Source organism: Mus caroli, chromosome 9, assembly GCF_900094665.2.
Source record: "Mus caroli chromosome 9, CAROLI_EIJ_v1.1, whole genome shotgun sequence".
Lineage (NCBI taxonomy): Eukaryota > Metazoa > Chordata > Mammalia > Rodentia > Muridae > Mus > Mus caroli.
This window is the reverse complement of record NC_034578.1, coordinates 16,893,725-16,921,488: the sequence shown is the minus strand read 5'-3', so window position 1 is coordinate 16,921,488 and position 27,764 is coordinate 16,893,725. Positions and strand designations below refer to the sequence as shown.

Sequence of the window (27,764 nt, the reverse complement as noted above, 5' to 3'; positions counted from 1 at the left end):
GCTGACTGAAACTCCTCGTGTGCACTGGGCATCCAGGTATGCACTGCCGTGGCCAGACCTGTAACGTCAGTGTGTCCTGCCTGACAGCAGCTTACAGGGCTCGCCTTGGCCCAGGTTGTACAGGGACTTGGGTATCCTGTGGCTTTGAATGGGTGACAAGACTCCTGCGTGTGCTGTTCTTAGCATCCAGGGGGCAGCTGGGGGTTTATTTTCTTCAGAGAAAGTCACCTTTTGCAATTTAGTGTTTTGACTTTCCCTGGGTAGAGCCTGGCTGGTTTCCACACAACCACAGTAGCGTGTCCTCTTCTCTCTTGGCAGCCCTCATGAGGATGCCCTGTCCTCGCTGTGCCTTGACTTTTCTCACTGTCCTTGTATCTGGTGTTTGTTTTAAAGGTGCCCCTTTCTTGGCGGTGGTGTGGGAGTGTGGTTGCGGTGGTGTGGGAGTGTGGTTGCGGCGGTGGTGGGTTTTTTAGGTGGAGTCGGGTACTTGATGGTCCTGTTTGGTTACCTTATTCTCATGGTTCGTTTTTGTTAGGGGCTGTCCCCACTGACTGGTGGGGACTCTGGTAGCTCTGACACTCAACAGAGCTGCTTTTGAGCTTCTAAGGTGCCGTCAGCACCCTCTTCACCTCCGAATTCTCAGATGCACACGCCTCTTCTGCACATGTCCTCTGTGAGCAGCCGGATGGCCTGGTACCTAAAACAGGTTAAGGCCATGTGTGGCTGCCATGCTATTGCTCAGGGGAAGGGTCAAAAAACTCTGTTCAGCACAAGGCCAGTATGTTTTCACACTTTGACAGTTTTCATTAGAGAGCTGTCTGCATGGGCCACGGTGTGCATATGAAGGTCAGAAGAAACTCTGTAGAGTTGGTTTTCTGCCTTTCTGTGGGCCTTGGGTATTGAACTTGGGTTATAAGGCTTGGCACCAAGTGCCTTTACCCACTGGCCCAACATGCATATTTTTGAAAGTTATAATTAAAAATTCCTGGGCCTGGGTGTGGTGGCACACACCTCTAATCCCAGCATTCAGCTGCAGAGGCAGGAGTATCTGAGTTCAAGGCCAGCCTGGTCTACATAGTTCCATGACAGCCAGAGTTTTGTAGAGAGACACTGTCTCCAAAACAAAAACAAAAAGGCCAAACAAAATGAAAGTTTCTAGTTAAGAATTGCTGATTGATCGACTCTTTTGCTATTTTTCAGGTCTGTCAGCAGCCTGAGTGTGGGAAGTGCAAGGCGTGCAAAGATATGGTGAAGTTTGGTGGCACTGGACGGAGTAAGCAGGCTTGCCTCAAGAGGAGGTAGGCTGTGCTGTATTCTGCTCGGATAACAGAGCAGCCAGGGTGCCAGGGAATGCTGCAGGGACGGGGTGTGGAGCTGACATGCGCTTTGCCTGGGTTGACTGTAGTGTGTGTTCTGCAGGTGTCCTAACTTGGCGGTGAAGGAGGCAGACGACGATGAAGAGGCTGATGATGATGTGTCAGAGATGCCATCACCCAAAAAGCTGCATCAGGGGAAGAAGAAGAAGCAGAACAAGGACCGCATCTCCTGGCTTGGGCAGCCTATGAAGGTGAGGCCCCTTCCTCTTCATGCTGCTGCGCCTCTGAGCCCAGCCATGCAGCCAGGACCGAGAGAGGAGGACTGTCGTCCAGCTGCTGTCCTCTTTCCCTCCCTCGTTCCTGATACTGGGAGTGGAATGCAAGGCCCCAGGCTGCTGGACTAGAGCTCTGCACCTGAGCTGTGCCTCACTCCTCACTGGTGGACCCTGAGCCAAGGCTGCAGCACAGGTAGCCCATCTGCTTGTGCCCTTTGTGGTGCTCCATGGCCACCTCTCAGGCGCTAAGCCGCATGCTGCCCTGTCAGACTGTGTTTTGTTGCTATAAAAACCAAGCCTGATGGTGGTGGCACATGGCCTTTAATCTCAGCACTTGGGAGGCAGAGGCAGGCTTGGCAGGCATAGCTTGAGTTCTGGGTTACTCTGGTTTACACAGCATATTCCAAGAGAGCATGTTCCAAGAATGGGGAGAGGTCAGAAGCCTTGTGGGTTTGGCTTGGTTTGGAGATAGGATCTTACTGTATAAGTTAGAACTTCTATTTTCATTAGTCTTTTAGATTGATTTATCACATGTAGATGGCTGGGGTTAGAAGAAGATAGTGAATCGTCTAGACCTGCAGTTAAGGTTGGCTCTCAGCCACTGTGGGTGCCGGTAACCGAATCCAGGTTCCCTGTAAGAGCAGTGAGTGCTGCTCTTCATGGGGTTGCTTTCTTTTTAGCCTTTCCAATGTGAGGATTACAGGCATGCGCACTACCAATCCCAGCGGCTCGTGCCTTTTCTTTGAGTCAAAGTTTTTTACTGTGTAGCTCTGGCTGGCCTGGAACTCAATGCAGACTAGGTAGGCCTGCCTCTGCCTCCAGAGTGCTGGAATTAAAGATGTGTGCCATGACACCTGGCTTTTTTTCCTTAATTTGATTACATTTACTCGTGGATGCCGCAGCACCGTGTGTCAGGACAGGTCGTGTAAGTTGCCAATCTCCATCTCCCATGTTGGTCCCAGAGATCAACCTTTGGTCGTCTGCCTTGGAAGCGAGCTTCTTTGTTTATCCACTGAGCCATCCCATCCTCCATGACTTAGTAAATCAAAAGTCGTGGTTGGCTGGTTTGTCTGTTTGTTTATTTAGGGTTGCTAGGGATGGAGCCCAGAGCCTAGCATCTCTTAAGTACACTTTGCACTGCTGACCCACACACCCTTAGTCCCAAGTAATTTTCATAGGAAGTCAGGGAGAGCCGCCACCCAGCTTAAATCTAGTGAGAGCCTTGGATGTGACTATCACCTGGGCTCCATCGCTTGCTTTCAGATTGAAGAGAATAGAACTTACTATCAGAAGGTGAGCATCGATGAGGAGATGCTAGAGGTGGGCGACTGCGTCTCGGTCATTCCAGATGATTCCTCCAAACCACTCTATCTAGCCAGGTATGCACGCCTGCCTTTTCTCTTGAACACCTAAAGTCCAACTTTGTCAGAACAGACCCCAGGTTCTGCTGGTTACATGAGACCTCTGTTCCCCGTCCTGTCTTATGACTGCAGGGTCACAGCTCTGTGGGAAGACAAGAATGGGCAGATGATGTTCCACGCGCACTGGTTCTGCGCTGGGACAGACACAGTCCTGGGAGCCACCTCCGACCCCCTGGAGCTGTTCCTGGTGGGCGAGTGCGAAAACATGCAGCTTTCCTACATCCACAGCAAGGTCAAGGTCATCTACAAAGCCCCTTCTGAAAACTGGGCCATGGAGGTGAGTGCCTCTCGTCCCTATGCTCTGTCCCACTGTTAGAGCCGAGGCCGACACAAGTCTGTCTCCATAGGGAGGCACAGACCCTGAGACCACACTGCCTGGGGCTGAGGACGGCAAGACTTACTTCTTCCAGCTCTGGTACAACCAGGAGTATGCAAGGTTTGAATCCCCACCCAAGACCCAGCCGACCGAGGACAACAAGCACAAGTGAGTGTGGGAGCCAATCGCAGGCCTCCCCGTGCCCACCCTGCTCTGCCGTCAAAGTTTTACTTCCCAGTTGTGTTCTTTGCTGACCAAAGAGGCCTAACATAAGGGAATGTTTAAAATGTATGGACCACTTGGAGGTTACCTTGAGCAAGGTGTGGCCTTCTGTTTAAAAATCCTCATTTGTGGTGCTGGGTTGTAGCCCTGGGCCTTGGACATGCTGGCAGAACACACTGCTGCTGTTCACAGCCTCGGCCTTGTTTCTAGTATTGATTTCTGTCTTTGAGCTGTGGTCCCCAAGAGCTGTCTTCAAAGTGTAGACATAAAGAAGGGGGACAATTCTCCAGATACCTGCAGATGTTCTTAGGTTTCAGTGACTGCTCCTGCCACCATCCTGCCACTTCAGAGCCTCGAGCTTTTCTGCTCTTGCCTTGGCTTCTGCAGGTTCTGCCTATCTTGTATCCGGCTGGCTGAGCTGAGACAAAAAGAAATGCCCAAGGTCCTGGAACAAATTGAGGAGGTGGATGGCCGGGTCTACTGCAGTTCCATCACCAAGAATGGTGTTGTCTACCGACTGGGTGACAGTGTGTACCTTCCTCCCGAGGCCTTTACTTTCAAGTGAGTGCCCCATGTCCCACACCAGTCAGCTGGCTTTGTGATATCCCAGCTGATCCTTTAAGCCAATGTTAGACCATCATTCTGGTTTCTAGTGAGAAGCCAATAACCTCCTGACTGCATTTCAGTTTCAGAGCTGTTAGCTTTATTACTATAGCAAAGTACCTGATGGAGCTGAGTTGCAATATGGAAGCCATATTCTGGCTCATTTTGGAAGTTCCAGCACAAGGTTGGGCAACTACCACTCTAAGCCTGAGGGTGACAGAGCTCGTGTCATCTGGTTAGGAAGTGAAGGAGAGAAGAGGTTCTGTTGCCACTGTCCCCCTTGAGGGTAACAGAGGGCGTATCTCCAGGGACATTCCTAGCCTTGTAAATGTTCATCGCTTGCTGATAGTGCAGCCCTGGGGACTTGGGGACCTTCAGCACACTGCCTCGGGAGCCTTCTTTCTGCATCTGAGCTGTGAGTGTCGTGAGCCTGGGTGAGACCCACAATGCTGGACAGTCTGTTCCTACCTCAGCTCTGCCTCTCAGCAGCTGGGAGGCCTCAGGCTTGGGTTTCTCCCTGCAGTCTTTTTCCTGAAGCTGATGGGGTCTTGTCTGCCAGGACTCGAAGCCTGTTGAAAATGCAGTGCTCTACCCACTGGTCTGGCAAATGAGATCTTTTACTGTGAGCAGGATACCTCAGACTCCACGTGTTGGATGTTGAGACATCATCACCTTCACTCTCCATCCACTTTGTCCTCAGCACTAGCAAAAGTTGGAGTTGCCGTTTGTGTTTACCAAACCATACCTCAGGATCTAGACTTGTGGACCCATTTCCCTCATGCCCAGTGGGACCTTAACCCCCAAATTCAGCTTAGTCGTTTTGACCCATGGAACTGAGGCATTGGGTGGGTGCCTCTGTGCTACTGGTGTTAGGTGTTTTACCAGTCTAGTACTGCTTGTCTTTGGTACCCTCTACAGGTTGCCCTCTGTAAAGTCCCGTGCCAGGTAGAGGCACAGCATGGAGGTCACACACAGTTCTCAGAGGGGCCTCTGGGACTAGAGCAGACTGTAGAGCCCAGATAAGAAAGTCAAGGCAACTGCTAGCCAGAGTGGGCAGCCAGCTTTGTTAGACCAAATTTTGTTTGTTAGACCAAATTTTGTTAGTTAGACCAAATTCAGGCTTTCTCAGGGTCCATCCTTCACCATCACATTTACAGCCTTACATCTGTTCTCCATAGTCCAGGAAGTGAAAGTCGTGTCCAAGCGGAAAGCATCCACACCCACCTGAGCTCTGGGAATTGGGTGGCATGAGATTTTATTTGCGTTATCTTTCCTTGACGGTACTTGGATGTGACGAGGAATTGGCTCACTCCAACCAGTCATCTAGGCTCTAGCTCCAAGCTCAGTTGTACCCTTCACTATTCCTCTCTGCAGCATCAAAGTGGCTAGCCCCGTGAAACGCCCAAAGAAGGATCCTGTGAACGAGACCCTGTACCCTGAGCACTACCGCAAGTATTCGGACTACATCAAGGGGAGCAACCTGGATGCTCCAGAGCCCTATCGCATCGGTCGGATAAAAGAGATCCACTGTGGCAAGAAGAAAGGCAAGGTCAACGAGGCAGACATCAAGCTGAGGCTCTACAAGTTCTACAGGTGGGCGTGGGCTCTGCCTGCCCAGAGGCCTTCCAGGAGGCTGTGCTGGTTATCCTGAGGTCACGAGTGTGTTTGCAGAGCTGGAGCTTTTCAGGCATTCCTAGTTGTAGACCAGTGGGGAACCTATGTCTGACGAGGACCAAGAGCTGGTGTCAATGACTGTGTCCTGATTTGACTGGGTCTTCCTCCCCAAACCACAGTCCCTTTCTCTGCTCTTGCATCGCCCTCCCTGAGCCTGCTCTGCACCTTCCTTGCTGGTTCTGGAGTTTGTTTTCCAGTCCTTGGCTTAACTCAACACTCCCCTACACGTGCGCACGCGCACGCACGCACACACACATCTTACACCTTTGTGCATTTGTGGGTGCTTTCTGCTTCTTTGATTGTGAGTGGGTGTTAACTGGTTGACAAAGGCAGTTCGATCCCTAGGGTTTGAGGCTAGCTTGGTCTACATAGTGAGTTCAAGGATAGCCAGAGCTACAGAGAGACAAAACAGACCTGGGGTTCCATTCTGGAGTTCAGGCTCCCCTAAAACATACTCTGTGGTCCACTCCTGCCTTAATACCATATTGATCCTCCTGCCTCAGCCCTCACTGTCTTTACCTTGTAAAAATCCCGCAGCTGGAAGTGGTGAGGGGCTTCTGTGAAAGAGAACTGTACCAGGTGGACCAGCCAACACAGCTGGAGCGTGAGATCCTTGTCTCAGCATCCCAAGGGTTGGATAGCAGGCACTGCTACTACACCTGATTTTCCTAGAGCCTTTGTAATAATCAGCGTGGTAAACAAAAGAGCAGGGCGCCCAGCATTGATGGGTGGGATGAAGGCAGAGAGCACCACCAGCCTCGGATGGTGCCCAGGAATCCTATTCCCGCTGTGGTATTGGGGCCAAGTAAGGGTTGGTGGCCACCAAGCTGACTGGACTGGGATGTGGTCTTTTCTATGGTGCAGTTTGGTTGAGCATCCTCAAAATACTGAAAATTCTACAACTGATCTCTTCTTACAGGCTGCCACAGGTATACTTAATGCTACATAGAGACCAGAGAGATGGCTCAGTGCTTAAGATTTGATGTTTGTTTTCTAGCACCCAGAGAGGTGGTGGCCACAGTCATCTGTAACTCCAAATTCCACAGGACCTGCTGCCATTCTCTGCCCTCCGTGGGCATTGTACACACCTGTAACCATACACATACGGACGGAAATTACCCATTCACACTAAATAAAAATGAATAAATATTTTTTAAATGCTGCCTGAAGTGACCTGGGTGACAGGGATGGTAGCTGATGTCCGTGTTCCTGGTAGTTGAAGTGCTGTGGCAGGAGGATCACTGAGTTGGAGGTCGGCCTGGGCAGCAGAGCAAGACACTGTCTCAACAAATAAAAGGCCTTGAAGCTGTGGTGTGAGGTGTACAAGACTAACAAGATTCCTGTTCTCAGAGTCGGCACTCAGTTGCTGGTTCCAGGCATTTCAGAGGAGGGTGCTCGGCCTGGGATTATAAATGTGTGGTAAAGTAGTATTCCCCTGGTATCCTCCTCACAGGCCTGAGAATACCCACAAGTCCTACAACGGATCCTATCACACTGACATCAACATGCTTTACTGGAGCGACGAGGAAGCTGTGGTGAACTTCAGCGACGTGCAGGGCCGCTGTACCGTGGAGTACGGAGAAGACCTACTTGAGAGCATCCAGGATTATTCACAAGGGGGCCCCGACCGCTTCTACTTCCTCGAGGTGGAGCCAAGCTTCAGGGGCAAATGTGCAGGAGCAGGGTGCCTAAGAAAGTGGCTCGGGCTGGGGCAGGGCTCAGTGAGACAGGGCCTTTGTTCGGCAGACACTAGGTTAATCCTGGGTGTGTCTTTCGACAGGAGATATAAGAGAAGCTAAGGAGGCAGCTAATTCGTGTGTAGATTTGATTATTTTGTTTGTTTTTTTTTTTTTTAGTGAATTTTTAAAAAATTTTTATTTTCATGAGAATTAATTGGTATTTTGCCCACATGATATATGTCCGTGTGATGGCATCAGATCCTTGAAACTGGAGTTAAAGACAATTGAGCTACCCTGTGGGTGCTAGGAATTGATCCTGGGTCCTTAGAAAGAGCAGCTGGTACCCCATCTCCCCAGACCTGTCTGTTTGGCCTTTTGAGATGGGGTCTCACTGTAGAGCCCTAGAGTTCTATATGCAGATTAGGCTGACCTTGAACTGACAAATTCTCCTGCCGCCTCCAAGTGCTGGAATTAATACTTGTGCTCCCCCCACATCCAATTGAGTCTTAGGTGTGGGATTTTGGCTTTTAAAGGAAAGAGTGCAGCTGGGGTATGGCTTGATCTGTAGAGTTCCTGCCTAGCACACATGAAGCCCTGGGCTGGGTTCCCACACGGCATAAACTGGCTGTGATGCCCTGCGAGCGGGCTGTGGAGGTAGTGTTGGGCATTGTCACGGAGAGAGGTAGTGGCTAGCAGGCCAATTGTTAACATGTAAGGTGTTGGGGCTGAGCTGAACATCCGTGCTCACTGCACACCTGTGCACACTGCACGTCCGTGCGCACAGGTCTGATTTCAGTTGCTCTGCAAAGTCAACACTCGCTTTTTAAGAGTAGTAATGGAGAATGCAACATTTTATTGTCTTAACAGCATTAACTGTTTTTGTAGTCGTCTAATAGCCATGCCTAGGGTTTTGATATGTATTAAGAGTGTCCCCCTTCTTGGAGGAGTACACTTTAGTCCCATGTTGGTTGTATGTAGGCAGCTTCTCTGTAGCGTGGACTGGCCTCAAATTCATACTTGTGCCTCAGTACCTCTACCAGCTGACTGTAGGTTTTGTCTGTTTCCATTGGTGAGATCAAATTCCATTGGTGGCTAGTTGGCTGTGGCTGAACTCGGATTAAGAGACTGTCGGTCAGTTCTTAAACAGTGTGAGGGGATCCATGCATTTCTCTATTAATGTGGCTTCTCTCTGCAGGCCTACAATTCAAAGACCAAAAACTTTGAAGACCCACCAAACCACGCCCGCAGCCCTGGGAACAAAGGGAAAGGGAAGGGGAAAGGTGTGTCCTTGTCCCATCTGTCAGTCCTCCTGCGTATGGTTCTGTGAGAGAAAGTGCGTGCCATCTAGGCAGCACTGAAGCCCAGAAACTTCTGCCTCCACCTGCCAAATTCTGGGGTCATAGATGCCAGTGCTTGGGAGGCTGAGTCAGGAGGGTCTCCCAAGAGGCGGCTCTAGGTCACATAGCATGGCAAAGAGAAAAATCTTCTGAGTAGGCCTGACGAGAGCACTCTGATGGCTCTTCTCATTAACTGTTCCTCCTCCAGGGAAAGGGAAGGGGAAGCATCAGGTGTCAGAGCCCAAAGAGCCTGAGGCAGCCATCAAACTGCCCAAGCTCCGGACCCTGGATGTGTTTTCCGGCTGTGGAGGGTTATCGGAAGGATTCCACCAAGCAGGTAAGCAGGAGCTGCTGCTCACTCTGGCCTGGCTTTAAGGTGGCTTTCGGGCATGTCCGGCTGGCCAAGGTGGCTGTCAAGTGGTGTGATGCATGTTTGAGCAAATAGAATTAGTTAAAATAGATATAAAATGGCACTCGTCTGGCTTTATGTCTGCCAGGCATCTCGGAAACGCTGTGGGCCATCGAGATGTGGGACCCGGCAGCCCAGGCATTTCGGTTGAACAACCCCGGCACCACAGTGTTCACAGAGGACTGCAACGTGCTTCTTAAGCTGGTCATGGCCGGGGAGGTGACCAACTCCCTGGGCCAAAGGCTGCCACAGAAGGGCGATGTGGAGATGCTGTGTGGTGGGCCACCCTGCCAGGGCTTCAGTGGCATGAACCGCTTCAACTCCCGTACTTACTCCAAGTTCAAAAACTCCCTAGTGGTCTCCTTCCTCAGGTAAGCATGGACCACAGCCCTCTGCCATCTGCTGTGGGGGGGCTGACTCCCAGTCTAGATTCAGGTTTGTGGGAGCAACCCCAACGCCGCCCCCATGGGAGCTGCCCATGCCCTGTTGCCGGTTCCCTGGGCATGGAGGGGTTTGCAATGACTGTGTCCCTCCTGCCCCTACAGCTACTGTGACTACTACCGGCCTCGGTTCTTCCTCCTGGAGAACGTCAGGAACTTCGTGTCCTACAGACGCTCCATGGTGCTGAAGCTCACACTGCGCTGCCTGGTCCGCATGGGCTACCAGTGCACCTTCGGTGTGCTCCAGGTGGGCACCATGCGGGCAGAGGGACTGAAATGGCCTCTCATAGGACAGCCCCTGGCCTGTTGTGAGCAACAGAGGTCTGCATGACCACCACTGAGACTCGGCTCAGACAGAAAAAGCATAGGGCTAGCCAGGAACCTTTAATCCCAGCACTAGGGAGGCAGGTAGGCAAGTCTGAGTTTGAGGCTGTCTGGTCTACAGAGAGTTCTAGGACAGCCAGAGCTACACGGAGAAAGTCTGTCTTGAAAAAGACAGTGGGCTGGTGAGATGGCTCAGTGGGTAAGAGCACCGGACTGCTCTTCCAAAGGTCCGGAGTTCAAATCCCAGCAACCACATAGTGGCTCACAACCATCCGTAACAAGATCTGACTCCCTCTTCTGGAGTGTCTGAAGACAGCTACAGTGTACTTACATATAATAAATAAATAAATCTTTAAAAAAAAAGAAAGAAAAAGACAGTAAAAAGCATGGGGTGACGAGGTGCGGTGGCACAAGCCTGTCTTTTCAAGTCCTGGAAGGCTGGAGTAGGAACCATGGATTGAAGGCCAGCATCTCAGGATTCAGTTGGCCATAGCTCAGTGTGATACATTCACTAGCAGCACATTGCCTTGGTCCTGTCCCTGTAGCTGGGACCAAGTTGGTAGAGCACTTGTTTAACCTTCAGGAAGCCTGGGCTCCATTCTTACCACCACACAGACGTGGTTGCGCACGCTAATCGTCCCAACAAATAAAATGGGGGTTGTAGGCAGGTTCAGTACCTGATTTGCCTACACAGCAAGTTTATAAAACGGGGGTTGTAGGCAGGCTCAGTACCTGATTTGCCTACACAGCAAGTTTGTGACCAGTCTGCCTACAGGAGACCTTGGTTCTATAGTCAGACAGCAAAATTCGCTGCTCAAATGTGTGCCGAAGTGACTTGAAAGTTGTAGGAGCCCACGTGGGACGAGTGCTGTGTCCCCGCCCCTTGCCCTGTGCTTGTGGCCAAGCCTGGTCAGCAGCTATGGTCTTCCATGACTGTCGGGGAGGGAATTGCTGGGATTGCCAGCAGCCGAGTAGATGTAAGGTCAATAAAACACAGGGAGAGAAATGGCCCAGCAGAACGGGGTTTATCCAGAGCAAACCCAGGATAGGAGCGCTCCTGTTGGTCACCCAGAGGTCTTGTCATCCACTTACAGATGCAGGAGTTACTAAAGACACAGTGATGGGTTAGCATTCCTGGGAGTCGGCCTTAACTGAGCTTGACAGAATTGGCAATGGCAGGAGCCTACGCAGACCAGTGATTTTAGTAGTTACTGTAGGCTTGGGGGCTGTCTCCATTTAACCAAAATGGGAGTTTTACAAATGGTGTGACCATGGCTAACTGGGGCAAGCTGTTGTGTCATTTGGTGAGTTGCAGATCTGTGTTGCCGCTTTCCAGTTCAGCTCTCCCGAGAAGAGGCCAGCTGGGCAGACACTCTACCTAAAGCCATCTCTCTTCCTCTGGCGCAGGCTGGACAGTATGGTGTGGCCCAGACACGAAGGAGGGCCATCATCCTGGCTGCAGCCCCAGGAGAGAAGCTGCCTCTGTTCCCAGAGCCTCTGCATGTGTTTGCTCCCCGTGCCTGCCAGCTGAGCGTTGTGGTGGATGACAAGAAGTTTGTTAGCAACATCACGAGGTAGGAGCTGTGCTCTGCCCCCATGTGTGGCATAGTGGCTGGGATGCTGCCAAGCTCTGTGTGTTCTGGGCAGCGGCAGTAGGTCATGTTGCCTGGCTCACTGAGGAGATCTGCGCCAGACGCTGGCTGGAAGGTCTGCACCATTCCACCTTAGGTTCTGCCTTGTGTGCAGGCAGCAGGCTTGAGTAGAGCCCATACCACAGCTGCCCCTCCCTCACGTCCTAAGTTCCAGCAGAGGCCACCTGCCTGACCTCTAATAGAGCACCTCTGCTGCAGGCTGAGCTCGGGGCCCTTCCGAACCATCACCGTGCGAGACACCATGTCTGACCTCCCTGAGATCCAGAACGGAGCCTCGAATTCTGAGATCCCCTACAATGGAGAGCCGCAGTCCTGGTTCCAGAGGCAGCTGCGAGGATCACACTACCAGCCCATCCTCAGGGACCATATCTGCAAGGTAGCGGCGGCCGCCGGGCCGGGCACTTCCACGGGCCTCAAGGCTCAACATCTCCCATCTACCCGCATGCTGTCATCTTTGAATACTCCCTGGATGACATCCAATGTCCCCACAACACACCCTCTCTTAATAGCGTTTCTGTATGGGCTTCTCATACATCAGACCTCACGTTGTGTGTGCTCCCCTCCTTGTCCTGTGCATTTATCTCAGCTGTCCCTCCATACATGTCCTCGGTCACATGTTCTTACGTGACCATCTCTCAGCTAGGGTTGTGTGGTTGTCTCTTCCTGATAGGATCTGAGCCTCTAGGTACCCTTCTGTGCTTCCAGAACCGGGTTTCAGCTGGGATTCTCTGTGTTCTAGGACATGAGCCCACTGGTGGCTGCCCGCATGCGGCACATCCCACTCTTCCCAGGATCAGATTGGCGTGACCTGCCCAACATACAGGTGCGGCTGGGAGATGGCGTCATAGCCCATAAGCTACAGTACACCTTCCATGATGTGAAAAATGGCTACAGCAGCACCGGTGCCCTACGTGGAGTCTGTTCCTGTGCAGAAGGTGGGACCCCAAGCTTTAGTCACCCCCTTCCACTTGGTCTTCCCGAAAAAACATGAGTCTCCCTTATGGCAGCCCTTTGTGTGGGCTGGCTCTTCAGTGGGGTGGCTTCCTGGGGTTTTGTAGCAGCCCCCATTCAACACATCTACTTGATAAACCAGAGGCCTGGCCACACCTCAGTGCTACTAATTAAATGGCTGCATGGTGTGAGGTTACAGCAGCATGGGGGGCCCAAATCAAACACCCGTAAGAGCTCCCTTTGGAAGCCCCTATGCAGAGATGAGAGATGAGATGCCTCAGTCTCTGGCACCAGCCTTGTCCATAGCTCAGTGTTCCATTGCAACAGGCAAGGCCTGCGACCCTGAGTCCAGACAATTCAGCACCCTCATCCCCTGGTGCCTGCCGCACACTGGGAACCGGCACAACCACTGGGCTGGCCTCTATGGGCGTCTGGAGTGGGATGGCTTCTTCAGCACCACTGTCACCAACCCTGAGCCCATGGGCAAGCAGGGTCGGGTGCTCCACCCGGAGCAGCACCGGGTCGTGAGTGTTCGGGAATGTGCCCGCTCCCAGGGCTTTCCAGATAGCTACCGGTTCTTCGGCAACATCCTGGACAGACACCGGCAGGTCAGTTCATCACCAGAGCTTCTCACCAAGTGGCCTCAGCTCTCACATTGGGGGTGGGGGCTACCGCTTTCGAGTCAGGTTGTGTAACAGAGTATGGGTCAGCAACAACAACACAGTGGCCCAAATGTGCCCTTTCTACACTGGCTATTCCTGGTTGGGAATTGCTATTGAGAAAAAGGCCCGTGCCAGAAACCTCGACCTGACCTGGGCTCCATGCAGACCATTCCCATGTTCCAGACCCTTGGCTCCTAATGGGACTCACATTGGCTCTGGGTGGGTCCAGATTTTGCTTCCAGACTTTCCTAAAGCTTTTAAAAAGTTCACTGTCAGCCAGGTATGGTAGTGCATGCCTTTAGTCCTAGCACTGGGGAGGCAAGCAGGTGGATCTAAAAACTACGTGTTAGTGACCTGAGGGTGTGTGGACATCACAACAAGGGCTGTACCACAAAGCCCAGGCGACTGGTGAGCCTGGTGTCAACCTGGTGTTACCTCCTTCTTTCCGCAGGTGGGTAATGCTGTGCCACCACCCCTGGCCAAAGCCATTGGCCTGGAGATTAAGCTCTGCCTGCTGTCCAGTGCTCGGGAGAGCGCATCAGGTACGTGCCCCATTCCTCGTGGGCAGCTCTTGTCCCTGGGGCCTGTGTGTGCCAAGTCCACACAAGGTCAGAGGAGTAGGGCCAGGGCAGATGGCACAGGTGCGAGCTTCTGTTGACTGGTCAGTCCAAGTCAGCGGGCACCGACCTCAAGGGCTGCCCCAGCACCTACGTGCAGAAACGTCGGGGAACTATGTCTCAGGCCTGAATGTTTCCAGCGGTGTGCATGTGCTCAAGACCAGCCGTGAGCGCCTGCTGCCGTGTTCTCAAGTGGCTTTTCCTTTCTCCTCAGCTGCAGTTAAAGCAAAAGAGGAGGCTGCTACCAAGGACTAGTGCTCTCATCCAGAGCCCCGCGTGCACTGATGTTTTTAACCCTTTGAGCCCCATCATTTGAAGTCTTGTGCTCAGTGTCTGTGGCCATGGCTGACACTAAGCTGTTTGTATGAGGTTTGTTTTGTGACCAAGCTGTGTAGTACTTTGTGCATTCTGAATTTTAAGGGTTTTTTTGTTTTGTTTTGTTTGTTTTTTTTTTTCTTATCCTGTATTCTATCAGATCTGCCACTGTGCAGGTGGCAAGTGAGACTTGATGTAGTTTTATATGTTGTAATATTTCTTCAAAATAAAGCGCTTCTGTCAAGCACCCAGCTAGTGATTGAGTTCTCTGGCAGCGCAGCGTTCCCCCCAGCGGAGGGGGGAGGGGCTCGTGCTTTAAGGTGTCCGTGGACCAGCCACTACGTCCACCTCAGTGGGATACTTTTCTGTAATTCAGTTCTGTCCAGTGAAAGGCAAATGGAACTTTCTAGTAGGTTTTCCCAGAAAGCCTCTTAGGATGGTCTTGGCTAATCTCCACGGACACTCTGCCCTTTTTGTTTTGGAATTGACCTTTTATTGTGTGTCTGGTAATAAAGCAGCCATCCTGCAATTACTCGTGATGACATAAGACCTGGATCATGGAGCAAGAAGAGACCATGACTACTAAGCCACCTTCAGAACTCCTGTCTCTGCCCTGTGTGCAGAACTCCAGTTGGCTTAAGACCTAGAAGAGACTCCTGGATCCTGGGTTATGGCTCAGCACGTACCTTTTTGATATATTGTGTAACCATGTTTGACCCTTATGTTCACTGTGTAGTTCACGCTGGACTACAAGTTGTGGCAATCCTCCTGCCTTCTAAGGGCTACTGTACTGGACTAAATCTAGCAGTAATTTTTTTAAGGCGCCTCTATCTTGCCCAGGCTAGCTCAGAACTTTGTTCTCTTCCCTATATTTATAACTGTACCACCACACAGATCATTTGGAAGGTGTGCTTCTGTGTAAAGGGGAGCTTGTTTGCCTCTGTGGAGCGACTGCTGCCTTTCAGCAGGGCTGTAGGCTGTCTTAGGAGTGAGGTTGCAGGTCGGCCTCCATGCTGGCATCTTGTACTGGACGTGTGTCAGACTTCCACCTCTCCACACACTGGCCTCTCAGGTATGCTGGGGATGGGCCCAGTGCCACACTGCCAGCTGATCAAACCCCCAGCTCTGTAAAGTTTCCTATGTCAGAATTTTATAGTATGATGTTGGAGGTGACTGGGTGCCACGGGTCACATGTGGAAGTCAAGACAACTTTGAGGTGTGTACTCTTCCACCTGTGTGTGGGCTCTGGGAATTCATTTGCCTGGCTTGCACATCAACACTCAACCACTGAGCCATCCTGCTGCTCCAGACTTGGGGGTTTGCTGTTTGTATTGAGTTGCCTGATGTCGTTCCTATTACTGTGAAGACACCATGACTAAGGTGAGTTACATAGTGAGTTCCAGGCTGGCCACAAACTTGTGTATTCACCTGCCTCTGCCTGAGTGCTGGGATTAAAGGTGTGCGTCTCCAGGGTCTGGCTGTGTGACTTATTGATGAAGAAACTTGTATTTCCACTAATTGAGTTGACTGAGCATAGAAGAGGAGGCCGAAGAGTTAGCTCAGCAGTTAAGAGTAATAGCTGCACTTATAAAGAACCTGGGCAGCCGGGCGTGGTGGCGCATGCCTTAATCCCAGCACTCGGGAGGCAGAGGCAGGCGGATTTCTGAGTTCGAGGCCAGCCTGGTCTACAGAGTGAGTTCCAGGACACAGAGAAACTCTGTCTTGAAGGAAAAGAAACAAAACACCTGGGCTTAGTTCCCAGCACCCCACATAATGGTGGGGTCCCCAGAGTCTGGCACCCTCTTCTGACCGCTGTGGGTGTGGGTACAGCAGTCATACACACTGATGAAAAACACATTTTAAACTTTTTTTGAGCAGGTGGAGATCTGAGTTTGAAGTCAGTTTTTGTTTAAAGATCCAGTTCTGGGACAGCCAGGGCTACTCAGAGGTCCTATCTCTAAAAAACAAACAACTTTGAGATAGTCTCCTATATATAGCTCAGGCTGGCCTTGAACTTCTTCCCCTCCTGCCCAGGTCATCTGTGTGGCCACAGATGAGGAAGGAGCCATTGCAGCCTGCCGGGCTCACACTTGGGTGTACAACTCCAGGCAATGACTTTCTAGAGTCCGTTTCTGCCAATAACTCAGCAGGGAGGGCAGAGCTTTGGAAGCCCTGTTCGTCCACACCGACCTGACAGGCCGGTCCCACGCAGGCTCACGGCTGATACTAAAGGCATGTCCGCAATGGCTATCTAGTCCTGAGGATGCATCGTGGCCATTCTGCTGCTTACATTCTCCCACCCCCCTCTCGGGCTCGGGGACGTGCCGTAGAAGTCCTGCTTAGGGGTACCTAAACTCAGTTTCCATCAATTAAATTGCTTCATATTTCCTCTTCTTGTTATTCCATTGTCCTAACATTATTTGAGTTTTTAACTCTAATGAAACATTCCACTACGTATATGATCCAACTTTTTAATTATAAATTCTTGTTCCTTTTGCTACACAAAAGGCTCATCTTAAAGGCCATTCATGTTGTTAACTTGTGTTGTTATCTCTTTTGTAAATCTATAGCCACAGGAAACCCAGACACTCAGATCTGCCTCTTGTGGACCAAATAGACTCCACCCAGATAAGTACCTCTGCCCAAAGCTCCCACTTACTACCTACTCCAGAGGGTGGGACTCCTCTGGGTTTCAAATGTACATCTTAAGAAAATTTCTTTCTCCCAAATGTACTTAATCTCTCTATACAATAACTATATTGTGTTTGAGCATCTTGTCAAGTCCAGGCGCTCACTACATCCAGGACAGCTCCAGAGAAGCAGCCTCCCTCCAGATGCTCCATCTCCTGTCTCAGACACAGACGCTTCTCCTGGACCTGCTCCTTCTGACCCATCCTCAGATGGCTCCACAGACCCTGGACAAGGAAACAGCCCCATCCCTCTAGGTTCCCGAGAGACGTCACCCCGATGTCAGCATGAAGCAGCCAGATATCACAACGACCCTATTTCCGCTTTGCCATCCCTCCCCTCTTTCTAATTTTTTCTTTTTTAGTTAAACCAAAACAGTGGAATGTTAGCATTCTGTCTAAACTCCATCCCACAGTTACCTGGCAACAGCCCAGTTACCTGGCAACAGCCAGGTAGGCCTGACCCACTATAAAGGAGGCTGCTTGCCCCCTCCTCCCTCTCTTGCTCTCATGACCTCTTGCTCTTCCCTTCCTGCTCCTGCTCTGTTCCCTTGCCCTTCCCCCCTCCCTTTCCCATTCCCTTCCCCCCTCTCTCCACGTGGTCATGGCCAACCTCTATTCCTCTCTCTCTGTCTCTCCCTCTCTCTGCCTCTACTACCCTCTTAACTCCCCTCCCCATGCCCTGAATAAACTCTATACTATACTGTTGTGTGGCTGGTCCCTCAGGGGGAAGGGATGCCTTGACATGGGCCCACTGAGACACCCTCTTCCCCCATACCTCACTGCACCTCGATAGAACATATCCCCCTCTTTTTATAAACACATCAACTTGTTCTACGTACCCTGAGCAACCTTGAGCAATGCCTACCTCCACTGTCCAGGCCAGGCGTTCTCTCGGTCTCACTTGTTGCACAGGGTGGCCTTGAACTTGCTGTCATCTGGCTGCCTTGGTTTCCGGAGTGCTGGGGTCATTGGTGTGAGACTGGCCTGAGACAGTTTATGCTAGTTGTTTTGAGACAAGTCTCATTTTGTAGCTCAGGCTAGCCTGGAGCTCATTTATGTATCCTAGGCTGATTTCAGACTGGCACTGCTCCTCCTGTCCTTGACTCTTCCAGTGCTGAGGTTGCAGGCGTGAGGCACTATTCCCAGCTGCATTATCTGTTTCAAGGGATTCATCTAGTATATGCCAAAGGGCTGAGCAAAACAGCACTGTGCTTCTTTTAAAGGCAAATACCTAGAAGTGGGTGGAATGCCAAAGGATCTGAGAGATCCATCAAATCCCTGGTAAATGCTGCAGAATTACATTGGTTTTGAGATAGAGTCTCCTGTATGGCCTGGACCGTTCTCAGACTCATGTAGCTGAGGCTAGCTAGTCCTGCCTCCCCTTCTCAGGTACCAAGCTAACAACCTTGCCTCTCCACCCCATCACACATTCACACCCAGCCTCTAGAGGAGTGAAAGGGAGCCAGCATAGAGAAAAAACTCAAGCCTCAGATCTACCTCCTGAGGGGCAAGCTGAAGGGGAGTTTGAGCCACAGGGAAGGGAAAAACTTCAGTAATGACATGATGCTTGGGGACTGTGCAGGGGCCACAGCCACACCCGTAGCCAAGCTTAATGTGTGAGTTAGATCCCTTGAGCCCAAATGGTGGAAGATGAGAACCAATACCTGAAAGTTATTTTCTGATCTCCACTAACCAATCACACAAAGTAAATCATTTTTTTAAAGATTTATTTCTTCATTTTATGTATATGAGTACACACCAGAAGAGGGCATCAGATCCTATTACAGATGGCTGTGAGCCACCATGTGGTTGCTGGGAATTGAACTCAGGGCCTCTGGAAGAGCGGTCAGTGCTCTTAACTGCTGAGCCATCTCTCCAGCCCCACAAAATAAATTTAATATATTTTTTTTCGAAACAGGGTTTCTCTGTGTAGCCCTGGCTGTCCTGGAACTCACTCTGTAGACCAGGCTGACCTCGAACTCAGAAATCCGCCTGCCTCTGTCTCCCAAGTGCTGGGCTTAAAAGGCATGCGCCACCACTGCCTGGCTTAAAAATGTTTTTAAAACGTGTTTTAAGGTCAGGCATGGCAGATGCCCCTGATTCCTACACTGTGGAGGCAGAGGAATGTGGATCATCACTGTGAGTTCAAGGCCAGCCTGGTCTACACAGTGATCCCTTGATTTGTTTTGCTTTTCAAAGACTACTGAAGGACTGAACATGGTGTCTCATGCCTTAATCCCCAAACTGGAGAAGCAGTTGATCTCTGTGAGTTAGAGGCCAGCCTGGTCTAAATAGCCAGTTCCCAGACAGGCGGGAGATAGATACTGTCTCCGAAAGAAAACAGTCAAAAGCCAACTGTGGGAGCCATGGGTTGCAAGCCTCCTCCGTGCAGCGCTCCTCCATGGCCTCTGCCTCAGGCTTTAAGTTCCTGCCCTGGCTTCGTTCAGCACAGTACTACAAGCTGAAGATAAAATGAGCCCTTTCCACCCTAAGTTGTGTTTGGTCATGGTACTTATCACAGCAAGAGAAACCTGCCTAAGACGGCTTGTCCAGAGTGCACTGGGGCTCAGCGTGCACTGGGCTCCACTTGTAACATGAAATAAATCAGCTGTGACAAGGTTTGCCTGCCATCCTAGCACTGGGGAGGTGGAGGTAGGAGGAGCAGTAGCTTGACATTGTCCTCAGTTCTGTAGCGAGTTTGAGGCCAGCCAAAGCTCCCCAGAGAAGGCCCAACACTACTTATTTATCTATGGGTTTTCACTGTGCAGTGCAAGCGGCCTCTGGAGGCTCCCGGCTCCTCCCCAAGCTGATGACAGGCATCTGCAGCTCCTCCCCTCCACTGCACAGCCTTCTAACAACTACTAGGTTCCAAGGAGAAATCCTATCAGTATTTTAATTTTGTACCTTTAAAAACCACCTGGCCGTTTTTCTTTTTTCTTTTCTTTTTTTTTTTTTTCTTTTTACTTTTTCTTTTTCTTTCATTACAAACAGAGTTACTGTGTAGGCCAGGCTGGCCTTGATCTTGAGGTGGCATTCCTGCCTCAGCCAGGTGTGTGCCCCTGGTGGGTCACCTTCTTAAAAGGGGGCTTTGCAGCTGGGGTTCTTTCCTTCTCTGACTGTCCTACTCTGCCCTCTAGTGACCACTGCAAGTTTTTCTCACAAGAAAACACAGTAAAGCATCCCAAGAAACCTTACTTAAAGTGACTGTGTTCTCCAGCCTGGAGGATGGAGACCTGGAACTAACTCTTCAGTCTGTTTTTGTTTGTTACTTAAGTCACGACCCCACTCTATTTCCTCATTCCCAGCTGAGTTCAAACTCTCGGATTTTCTGCCTATGCCTTCCTAGCACTGAAATTGACCATTTTGTTTATTGCATCCTTAGAGAGAACAACAGTAAAAACCAAATGTAAGTTAGTTAACCAATTTCCTTTTAAGGCCATACCATCCTTGGATGTTGCCTGACTTTATCTGATTCTATTACTTTGTTTTGTTTTGTTTTTTTTTTTATTTATTTTTTTTGGCTTTTCGAGACAGGGTTTCTCTGTGTAGCCCGGGCTGTCCTGGAACTCACTGTGTAGACCAGGCTGGCCTCAAGCTCAGAAATCGGCCTGCCTCTGCCTCCCGAGTGCTGGGATTAAAGGCGTGGCCACCAGGCCCGACCCATTACATTTTTATGAAGTGTCGTCATTCTTAGTCCCAGGCCTGGCTGGGAGCTGGGAGCAGGGACATTCAGCCCCTGGACTGAATCCTGAAGAGTCTCACAGGATTTCTTCAAGGTCGAAGTCCGTCTAGAAAGCAGCTATTCACTCTGATATTCACCCTAGATCCTGTGATTCTACAGGGATCCCACTACAATGCAGTGTGTGAGAACATGCCACAGCGTAAGTGTGGGGCTCAGGGTACAACCTGCTAGAGTTAGTCCTCTCCTTCCCTCAGATGGGTCCTGGGGTTGAACTCCAGGCAGCAGGCTTGTGGAGAGTGCCCTCACCCACTGAGCCATCTTGCCAGCTCAAGATACAAGTTCCAAGTGTTGGGAGTATAGGTCAGTACTAGTGTGCCCAACTCCCTGCTTTCCATTCCCCACCAGCATCCCAAACAGACACATGGACTTGGAGTGGATGTTCCTATGGCAGCGAATCTGATATAACCTCCACTTACTTGACAGGAACTTAGCACTGGAGCTAGTTTAAGGTGGCAGGAATAGAGTTTGCAACATGTTTTTGCAGCTAAGGAGGTATTGGGACCTAGGTAAAATATTAAGGCCTAGATAAAATGTTAAGGCCTAGGTAGCCTACTTGGCTAGCCTACCATTATAAGGAAACTTTCTCATATGTTTCTGCTGTTACTAGGAAACTTTCTAATGCCCAAACTGATTACATATTCTGTTATGCTTTGTGCCCTTGGAAACCAATCATGATAGAAGTTAGTAGAACTTTTTTGTATAGTTACCCATAATAAGCTTTGACCTGAACCAACCATCCAGCAGCACTTCCTGAGCCATATATAATTTTTTTATGGTATTTGCCTTTATAAGCTGTCCCTGGGATGGACTCCAACATAAGAGAAATCTGTGGCCTGGAGAGATGGCTCAGCGGTTAAGAGCACTGACTGCTCTTCTAGAGGTCCTGAGTTCAATTCCCAACAACCACATGGTAGCTCACAACCATCTGTAATGGGATCTGATGCCCTCCTTTGGTGTGTCTTCAGACAGCTCAAGTTTTGTTTTGTTGTTGTTGTTTCTGAGACAGGGTTTCTCTGTGTAGCCCTGGCTGTCCAGGAACTCACTCTGTAGACCAGGCTGGCCTCGAACTCAGAAATCTGCCTGCCTCTGCCTCCCGAGTGCTGGGATTAAAAGGTGTGCGCCACCACGCCCGGCTTCAAGTTTATTTATATAAATAAAATAAATAGGTGTGTGTGTGTGTGTGTGTGTGTGTGTGTGTGAGTGAGAGAGAGAGAGAGAGAGAGAGAGAGAGAGAGAGAGAGAGAGAGAACTGCACCAATATAAGAAACCCTTTGGAATAAGACTTCCATTTTGAGTAACAGCTGAGTAAAGGTTAAGTTCCCAAGACCTCCCTGGACACTGTCATCCTACTTGGCAGAAAGAGACACGTGCGTTGGTAACTGACAACCTGGTTGGCACATTAAGACATGAATGTTCAACAAGGAAAATGCCTTGCCACTGTTGACTATCCCAACCAATGGGAGCAGGATAAGTGTAAGGCAAAAACATGTTCCCAGGTAAATCCCCTATCTCTGAATCCTGATTGGTGATGTAACTTGGCCCAGATGTTTGTGGATTTTGGGCTTTTTAAGCAGGATCTTAAGTCAGGGTCACAGTTCAGGTCCTGAATCTGAACTGTGGTCCTGGTTAACCAGCCCTGACATGTATGCTCATTAAAGTGCCTCTGTCTGACTGAGACTGGGGCTCGTGTGGTCTGTGAGGGGACTCCTGGACCACAACAGGAGGCTGGCTGCCAAGCCTGAAGGCCTGAGATCAATCCCAAGACCCACACAGTGGAAGGAGAGACTGTCCACAAAGTGTCCCCTGACCTCCATGTGTGCTGTATGCACAAGCATGCTGTCCTCAAATAATACAAACGCACAACAAGGTTGTATGATAACCCTAGCATGCTACACAGCAAAGGAGGCACAGGAGACCAGGTGGCCACTTGTTCAAAGAAAGGACATCTTAGCACAGGACAAAGGGGTTTGGACTGAGTCTGTTTCTTTTTCAACAAACCAGAATCCTGGTATCCTCCAAACGATATGGGGCAAGGGCATTCTTGATACACGTGCTTTTCAGCCAAGCTTATTGGCACACAATTATAGCCCCAGCTATTTGTGAATTCCTTGCATATAGGAGTTCAGGGGCAAGCCTGGGGAACAAAACAAGACACCTTTAGTTTTGTAGACAGAGTCTCATGGAGCACAGGCTAGCCTGGAATCCACGAGGTAGCTGAAGATGGCCTTTAACTCATAATTTTCCAGCTTCCACCTCCAGGACTGCGATTACTGATGGCTGAAAACTAATTCTCCGGGAAGAGGGAGAGAACGAATCAGTTCCGGGTGTGGCGATTTCATGTTCATATTCCTAGCACGGACGAGAGTAAGGTGGAAAGACAGCTATGAATTCAAGGCCACTCTGGGAATATTGCTCATGAGCCTGTAATTTCAGCCTTTTGGAGTTGAGACAGGAGGATTGTGAGGAGTTACTGGCGACCCTAGCTATAGAGTGAGACACTGACGTCTAGCCCCATCACCCAAAGGGGGAAAAAAGTTTAAAAAGTTCTTTGAAGCTTTTTTAGGACCCCCTTTTCCAGGTTGGGTCTCAGCGCCTTGCGGTGCGCGAGAGCCGCGTGTCCACCTTTGTCCGCAGGGAGGCGCTGTGCTCACCGCGGTCTGGCCGCTCTAGGCTGCGGCCGCGGCACCGGAAGCCTCTTCTACTCGGGCTTCCTGTCTTTACCCGGGCTGGGAGCTGCGTGGAGTAAGACTTCGAGATGCCGACTGGCGACTTTGAGTATGCGTCGGGTGGCGGTGGGGTCGCCGGGGAGGCCGTGTGGGGGCAGCTCTGGGATGCGTGGAGGTCTGGGCAGCGCGGGGGGCCGGGATCCGCTCACCGATCTCCTGTCCCCGCAGCTCGAAGCCCAGCTGGGCCGACCAGGTGGAGGAGGAGGGAGAGGACGGTGAGTGCCGAGCGCGGCCGCGCCCGCTGCCTGTTCCCGGGGCCCACGCTCCGGCTAGGGCCACGCGTGGCCAGTCCCACCCTCGCCCTGCGCTGTGCCCCCGGTGCAACCCGCAAACACACACACACACACACACACACACACACACACACTCACAGACTTGAAAGTTCCAGTCCGGTGGCTCACTCTAACTTCCTCCCCGAATTCCCTCTGGCAGACAAATGTGTCACCAGCGAGCTCCTGAAAGGAATCCCTCTGCCCACCGGGGACACCAGTCCAGAGCCCGAGTTACTGCCCGGAGGTGAGCAGTGTCCATCCCTGCCTGCTTCCTCTTCCCTTCCAATTCTCAAGCCTACTTTCCAGCCAGTCCCCATTACCCGGGAGTCAGTTTCTGTCATCTTCCTCCAGACCCGCTGCCACCTCCCAAGGAAGTCATCAATGGGAACATAAAGACGGTGACTGAGTACAAGATAGAGGAAGATGGGAAGAAATTCAAGGTGAGGTCGAAGTGGGCACATATGGCCAGTGCCTTTGTGTTCAGGGGTTCGGGTGGTGAGGGTGTCACTGGATGAGACAGGGCCTAAGACTCGGGAAGCACTCCTCTCTTTCCATCTTCAGATTGTCAGAACCTTCAGGATTGAGACCCGGAAGGCATCAAAGGCAGTGGCAAGGAGGAAGGTGAGATTCTACCTCATTTGGGGCGTGGGGGTGTTCTCTGGGGCTGACCCTGAGGAGTTGGGAAGCCCCTTTTTGTTGATGTGGAGTAAACGTTTAGTGTTTGTTGGTTTTTGGTTTTTCGAGACAGGGTTTCTCTATAGCCCTGACTGTCCTGGAACTCACTCTGTAGACCAGGCTGGCCTCGAACTCAGAAATCCTCCTGCTTCTGCCTCCCAAGTGCTGGGATTAAAGTCATGTGCCACCACGGCAAAGGTTTAGTGTTAGGCCTTGAAAGTTTAGGGCCCAGGAGTAGATGAAGTTAGATGTTTGATTTATTCATCTACTTTTTCTTTGTTATTGTTCTCCTTTTGTGTGCGATGTGCACAGTAGCAGCCCCCCAGCACACAGCACAGCATATTTTTGGCTTGAGCTGGTCTCTCGGTATTAGGAACTAGACTAGGCTTGCTGGGCACTAACCCCCAGGGACCCTGCTGTCCCCGCTTCCTGTCTGGCCTGCACCAGGAGTCCAAGTTTGCCTCTGTGCACAGTGTTTGACTGTGGGTGCTCGGGGTCAGAGTCTGACGGGCACTTGTGTGACAGATACTGTACTGAGAAATACCCAGCCTTCTTGGGTTTTATTGTTTGTAGTTTGTTTTTCCAGACAGGGTTTCTCTGTGTAGCCCTAGCTGTCCGGAACTCTCTCTGTGGTCTAGGCTGACCTTGAACTCAGAGATGCACATGCATCAGGATTAAAGGCAGTGCCACCATTTGCTGGCTTGTTATTTGTGAGAGGCTCTAGCTCTGGTCTTCATTCTAAACGCTTCTGCCTCAGCTTCCTGCATCCTGACCTCCATTCTTTCTCCTTCGACCTGTCTACATGAAGAAGCAAGCAGCCTCTCCTTACCTAGGGCTTGGAGAGGAGGGACAGCAACGCTTGAGAGCAAGGTCCTGTGCCAGCCATTCAGCAAGACATGGCTTCTCAGGCTCCAGGCCAGCTTAGCGAGGCAGGGAGCTTTGTGGTCCCCGTTTTACAGGCAGGAAATGAGTTTCAGGTTTAACTAGCTTGGGTTCCTAAGGTCTGGGTGATTCCTCCTTCATCCCTGGTGGGAGGCAGGCCCATGGACCTGCCCAGAAACTGCCAGCGGCACAGTGGAGCCCTGTACTCAACCTTTTTTTTTTTTTTTTTTTTTGGTTTTTCGAGACAGGGTTTCTCTGTATAGCCCTGGCTGTCCTGGAACTCACTTTGTAGACCAGGCTGGCCTCGAACTCAGAAATCTGCCTGCCTCTGCCTCCCTCCCAGGAGCTGGGATTAAAGGCATGTGCCACCACGTCCGGCATGTACGTAACCTTTTATATGAGTGTTAGAAAGTGTACTGCACGTTTTTACATGGGCTACCTTACCAGCACCTACCTCAGATAGCTCAGGCTGGTTTTGAGCTTGCGTGTCTTGAGGTCCTCCTGTTTGCACCTGGCAAGTGTTGGGGTGACAGTTGTGTGCCACCGTGTCTAGCTTAGGAAATGGGGATTGTCACCGTTACCACAGGGAAGGTCTCTAGAGAGACTAGATCTTCGGATTCAAGGCCCCGGGAATGGTTGTCTGTCTTGGGTACCCACTGCAGGTTCCTTCCTGTCTTTTCCTCACTTCTCCCCATTTTTTCTGGGAGCCCAGAATTGGAAGAAGTTTGGCAACTCGGAGTTTGACCCACCGGGGCCCAACGTGGCCACTACCACAGTCAGTGATGACGTCTCTATGACATTCATCACTAGCAAAGAGGTGAGCTGGGTGAAGCTGGAGCCTGAGAAACGCAGTGGGGGTGGTGTGGGCCAGGCCCAGCAGCCTCCTCTGAGCCTTCCCTCCATGTTCCCCACCAGGACCTAAACTGTCAGGAGGAGGAGGACCCAATGAACAAGCTTAAGGGCCAGAAGATTGTGTCCTGCCGCATTTGCAAGGGTGACCATTGGACCACCCGTTGCCCCTACAAGGACACACTAGGACCCATGCAGAAGGAGCTGGCTGAGCAGCTCGGCCTGTCTACTGGGGAGAAGGAGAAACTGCCAGGAGGTGTGGACGTGGGGACCTTGGGGGGGCCTCAGCTGTTCTGTTGTAGTGTGTTCTTCTCTTCCCTGCATCACCTGTGGCCAAGTTTGAGTGGCTTCAGGCATGGTCATCCTGATGTGTGACTGATAACTTACTCTAACTTGGGTGTGCGTGCATGCGTGTGTGTGTGTGTGTGTGTGTGTGTGTGTGTGTGTGTGTGTACATATATACTCAGGCAACACCCACCATGTATGTGCTGGGCTCAGTGTGGCTCTGTAGGCCATAATCTAATGTGTCCCGTGGGGGTGGCTGCCTCTTGTGACTTGTATGGAACTTTGCTTCTCACTGTCATGGATGAGTGGCCTAGGGACATCCTCATTGTCGTGTGCCTATAGTCGGGATGCTGCCGGGCTGGTGGTGTCCAGCGTGTGGGGCTCTGCAGTGCTGGTTCTGCTGTGTCTGCCCTGTGGCTTGTTCACTTTGCTCGTGACACTAGCAGAGACTTTGAAGAGTGATAGCTTCCTAGATGTGATGTTTGGGTCACCAAAGGACGGCTGGGTGTCTTTACCTCGGGGCTGGGGCTGAATAATACTTATGTCTGCTGCTTTCCAGAGCTGGAGCCTGTGCAGGCCGCCCAGAGCAAGACAGGGAAGTATGTGCCCCCCAGCCTCCGGGATGGGGCCAGCCGCCGCGGGGAGTCCATGCAGCCAAACCGCAGAGGTGAGGGGGGTGGGGATACTCACCCGGGAGGGAGTGGGGAGCTAGACACCCTGTGAGTACTCCTGCACTGTGGGCGTGGGGTCCAGCGGTGGCACTCTTCTCACTGCCCTCTCCCCCTGCCCTCTCCCCCTGCCCTGCCCACAAAGCTGATGACAATGCCACCATCCGTGTCACTAACCTGTCCGAGGACACTCGTGAGACTGACTTGCAGGAACTCTTCCGGCCTTTCGGCTCCATCTCCCGAATCTACTTGGCCAAGGACAAGACCACTGGGCAGTCCAAGGTGGGTGAGCTGGGCTGAGGAGTGGGTAGCTGGAGTAGGCATCCCATGACCCACTTCTTACACTTCCATGTCTGCCCCTGGCCTGCAGGGTTTTGCTTTTATCAGCTTTCACCGCCGGGAGGATGCTGCACGTGCCATTGCAGGGGTGTCTGGCTTTGGCTACGACCATCTTATCCTCAATGTCGAGTGGGCCAAGTAAGGACCCTCCTGCCCCTTTGCACCTTCTCCCTAGCCCAGTCCTGTGGTTGCCAGGCCTGTCTGGAGGAAGGTCCTGAGCAAGCCAGGCCAGGGGTTCCCTGGTGTGAGTGCAGTCTCTCTCAGGTCCCCTTCAGGATCACAAGTCCCACCTGCATCCTTACCACCTCTTTCCCTCCCTCTTTCCAGGCCATCAACGAATTAATAAGACATCTGCTACCTGCTGCTGTTGTCCAGACCCTCAGGACAGAAAGCTTCAGTAAACAGACTCCAAATGCACTTTGT

The 27,764-nt window shown here is 51.3% G+C and overlaps 2 protein-coding genes across 3 annotated transcripts in view; both read left to right on the top strand.

Moving 5' to 3' along the window:
- Dnmt1 (DNA methyltransferase 1) overlaps nucleotides 1–14,460 on the top strand; it is a 46,197-nt gene extending 31,737 nt beyond the window's left edge. For both annotated transcript variants that reach the window (XM_021172157.2, XM_021172156.2), the window contains exons 22-39: nucleotides 1,201–1,298; nucleotides 1,420–1,567; nucleotides 2,855–2,970; nucleotides 3,085–3,289; nucleotides 3,360–3,496; nucleotides 3,938–4,111; nucleotides 5,528–5,746; nucleotides 7,281–7,473; nucleotides 8,702–8,786; nucleotides 9,052–9,180; nucleotides 9,341–9,623; nucleotides 9,798–9,939; nucleotides 11,424–11,590; nucleotides 11,867–12,044; nucleotides 12,408–12,603; nucleotides 12,947–13,227; nucleotides 13,733–13,823; nucleotides 14,113–14,460. In XM_021172157.2, the coding sequence (XP_021027816.1) occupies nucleotides 1,201–1,298; nucleotides 1,420–1,567; nucleotides 2,855–2,970; nucleotides 3,085–3,289; nucleotides 3,360–3,496; nucleotides 3,938–4,111; nucleotides 5,528–5,746; nucleotides 7,281–7,473; nucleotides 8,702–8,786; nucleotides 9,052–9,180; nucleotides 9,341–9,623; nucleotides 9,798–9,939; nucleotides 11,424–11,590; nucleotides 11,867–12,044; nucleotides 12,408–12,603; nucleotides 12,947–13,227; nucleotides 13,733–13,823; nucleotides 14,113–14,153 (2,883 nt within the window). In that variant the 3' untranslated portion in view covers nucleotides 14,154–14,460. The remainder of the gene's footprint in view (nucleotides 1–1,200; nucleotides 1,299–1,419; nucleotides 1,568–2,854; nucleotides 2,971–3,084; nucleotides 3,290–3,359; nucleotides 3,497–3,937; nucleotides 4,112–5,527; nucleotides 5,747–7,280; nucleotides 7,474–8,701; nucleotides 8,787–9,051; nucleotides 9,181–9,340; nucleotides 9,624–9,797; nucleotides 9,940–11,423; nucleotides 11,591–11,866; nucleotides 12,045–12,407; nucleotides 12,604–12,946; nucleotides 13,228–13,732; nucleotides 13,824–14,112) is intronic.
- An 8,886-nt stretch (nucleotides 14,461–23,346) lies between these two features.
- Nucleotides 23,347–27,758, top strand: Eif3g (eukaryotic translation initiation factor 3 subunit G). The gene is made up of 11 exons (XM_021172043.2): nucleotides 23,347–23,420; nucleotides 23,540–23,586; nucleotides 23,804–23,887; nucleotides 23,995–24,083; nucleotides 24,205–24,264; nucleotides 25,913–26,017; nucleotides 26,116–26,305; nucleotides 26,894–27,001; nucleotides 27,148–27,284; nucleotides 27,373–27,479; nucleotides 27,669–27,758. The coding sequence occupies exons 1-11, from the start codon at nucleotides 23,401–23,403 to the stop codon at nucleotides 27,682–27,684; spliced, it is 963 nt and encodes a 320-aa protein (XP_021027702.1). The 5' UTR covers nucleotides 23,347–23,400; the 3' UTR covers nucleotides 27,685–27,758.
- Nucleotides 27,759–27,764: the final 6 nt, after the last annotated feature.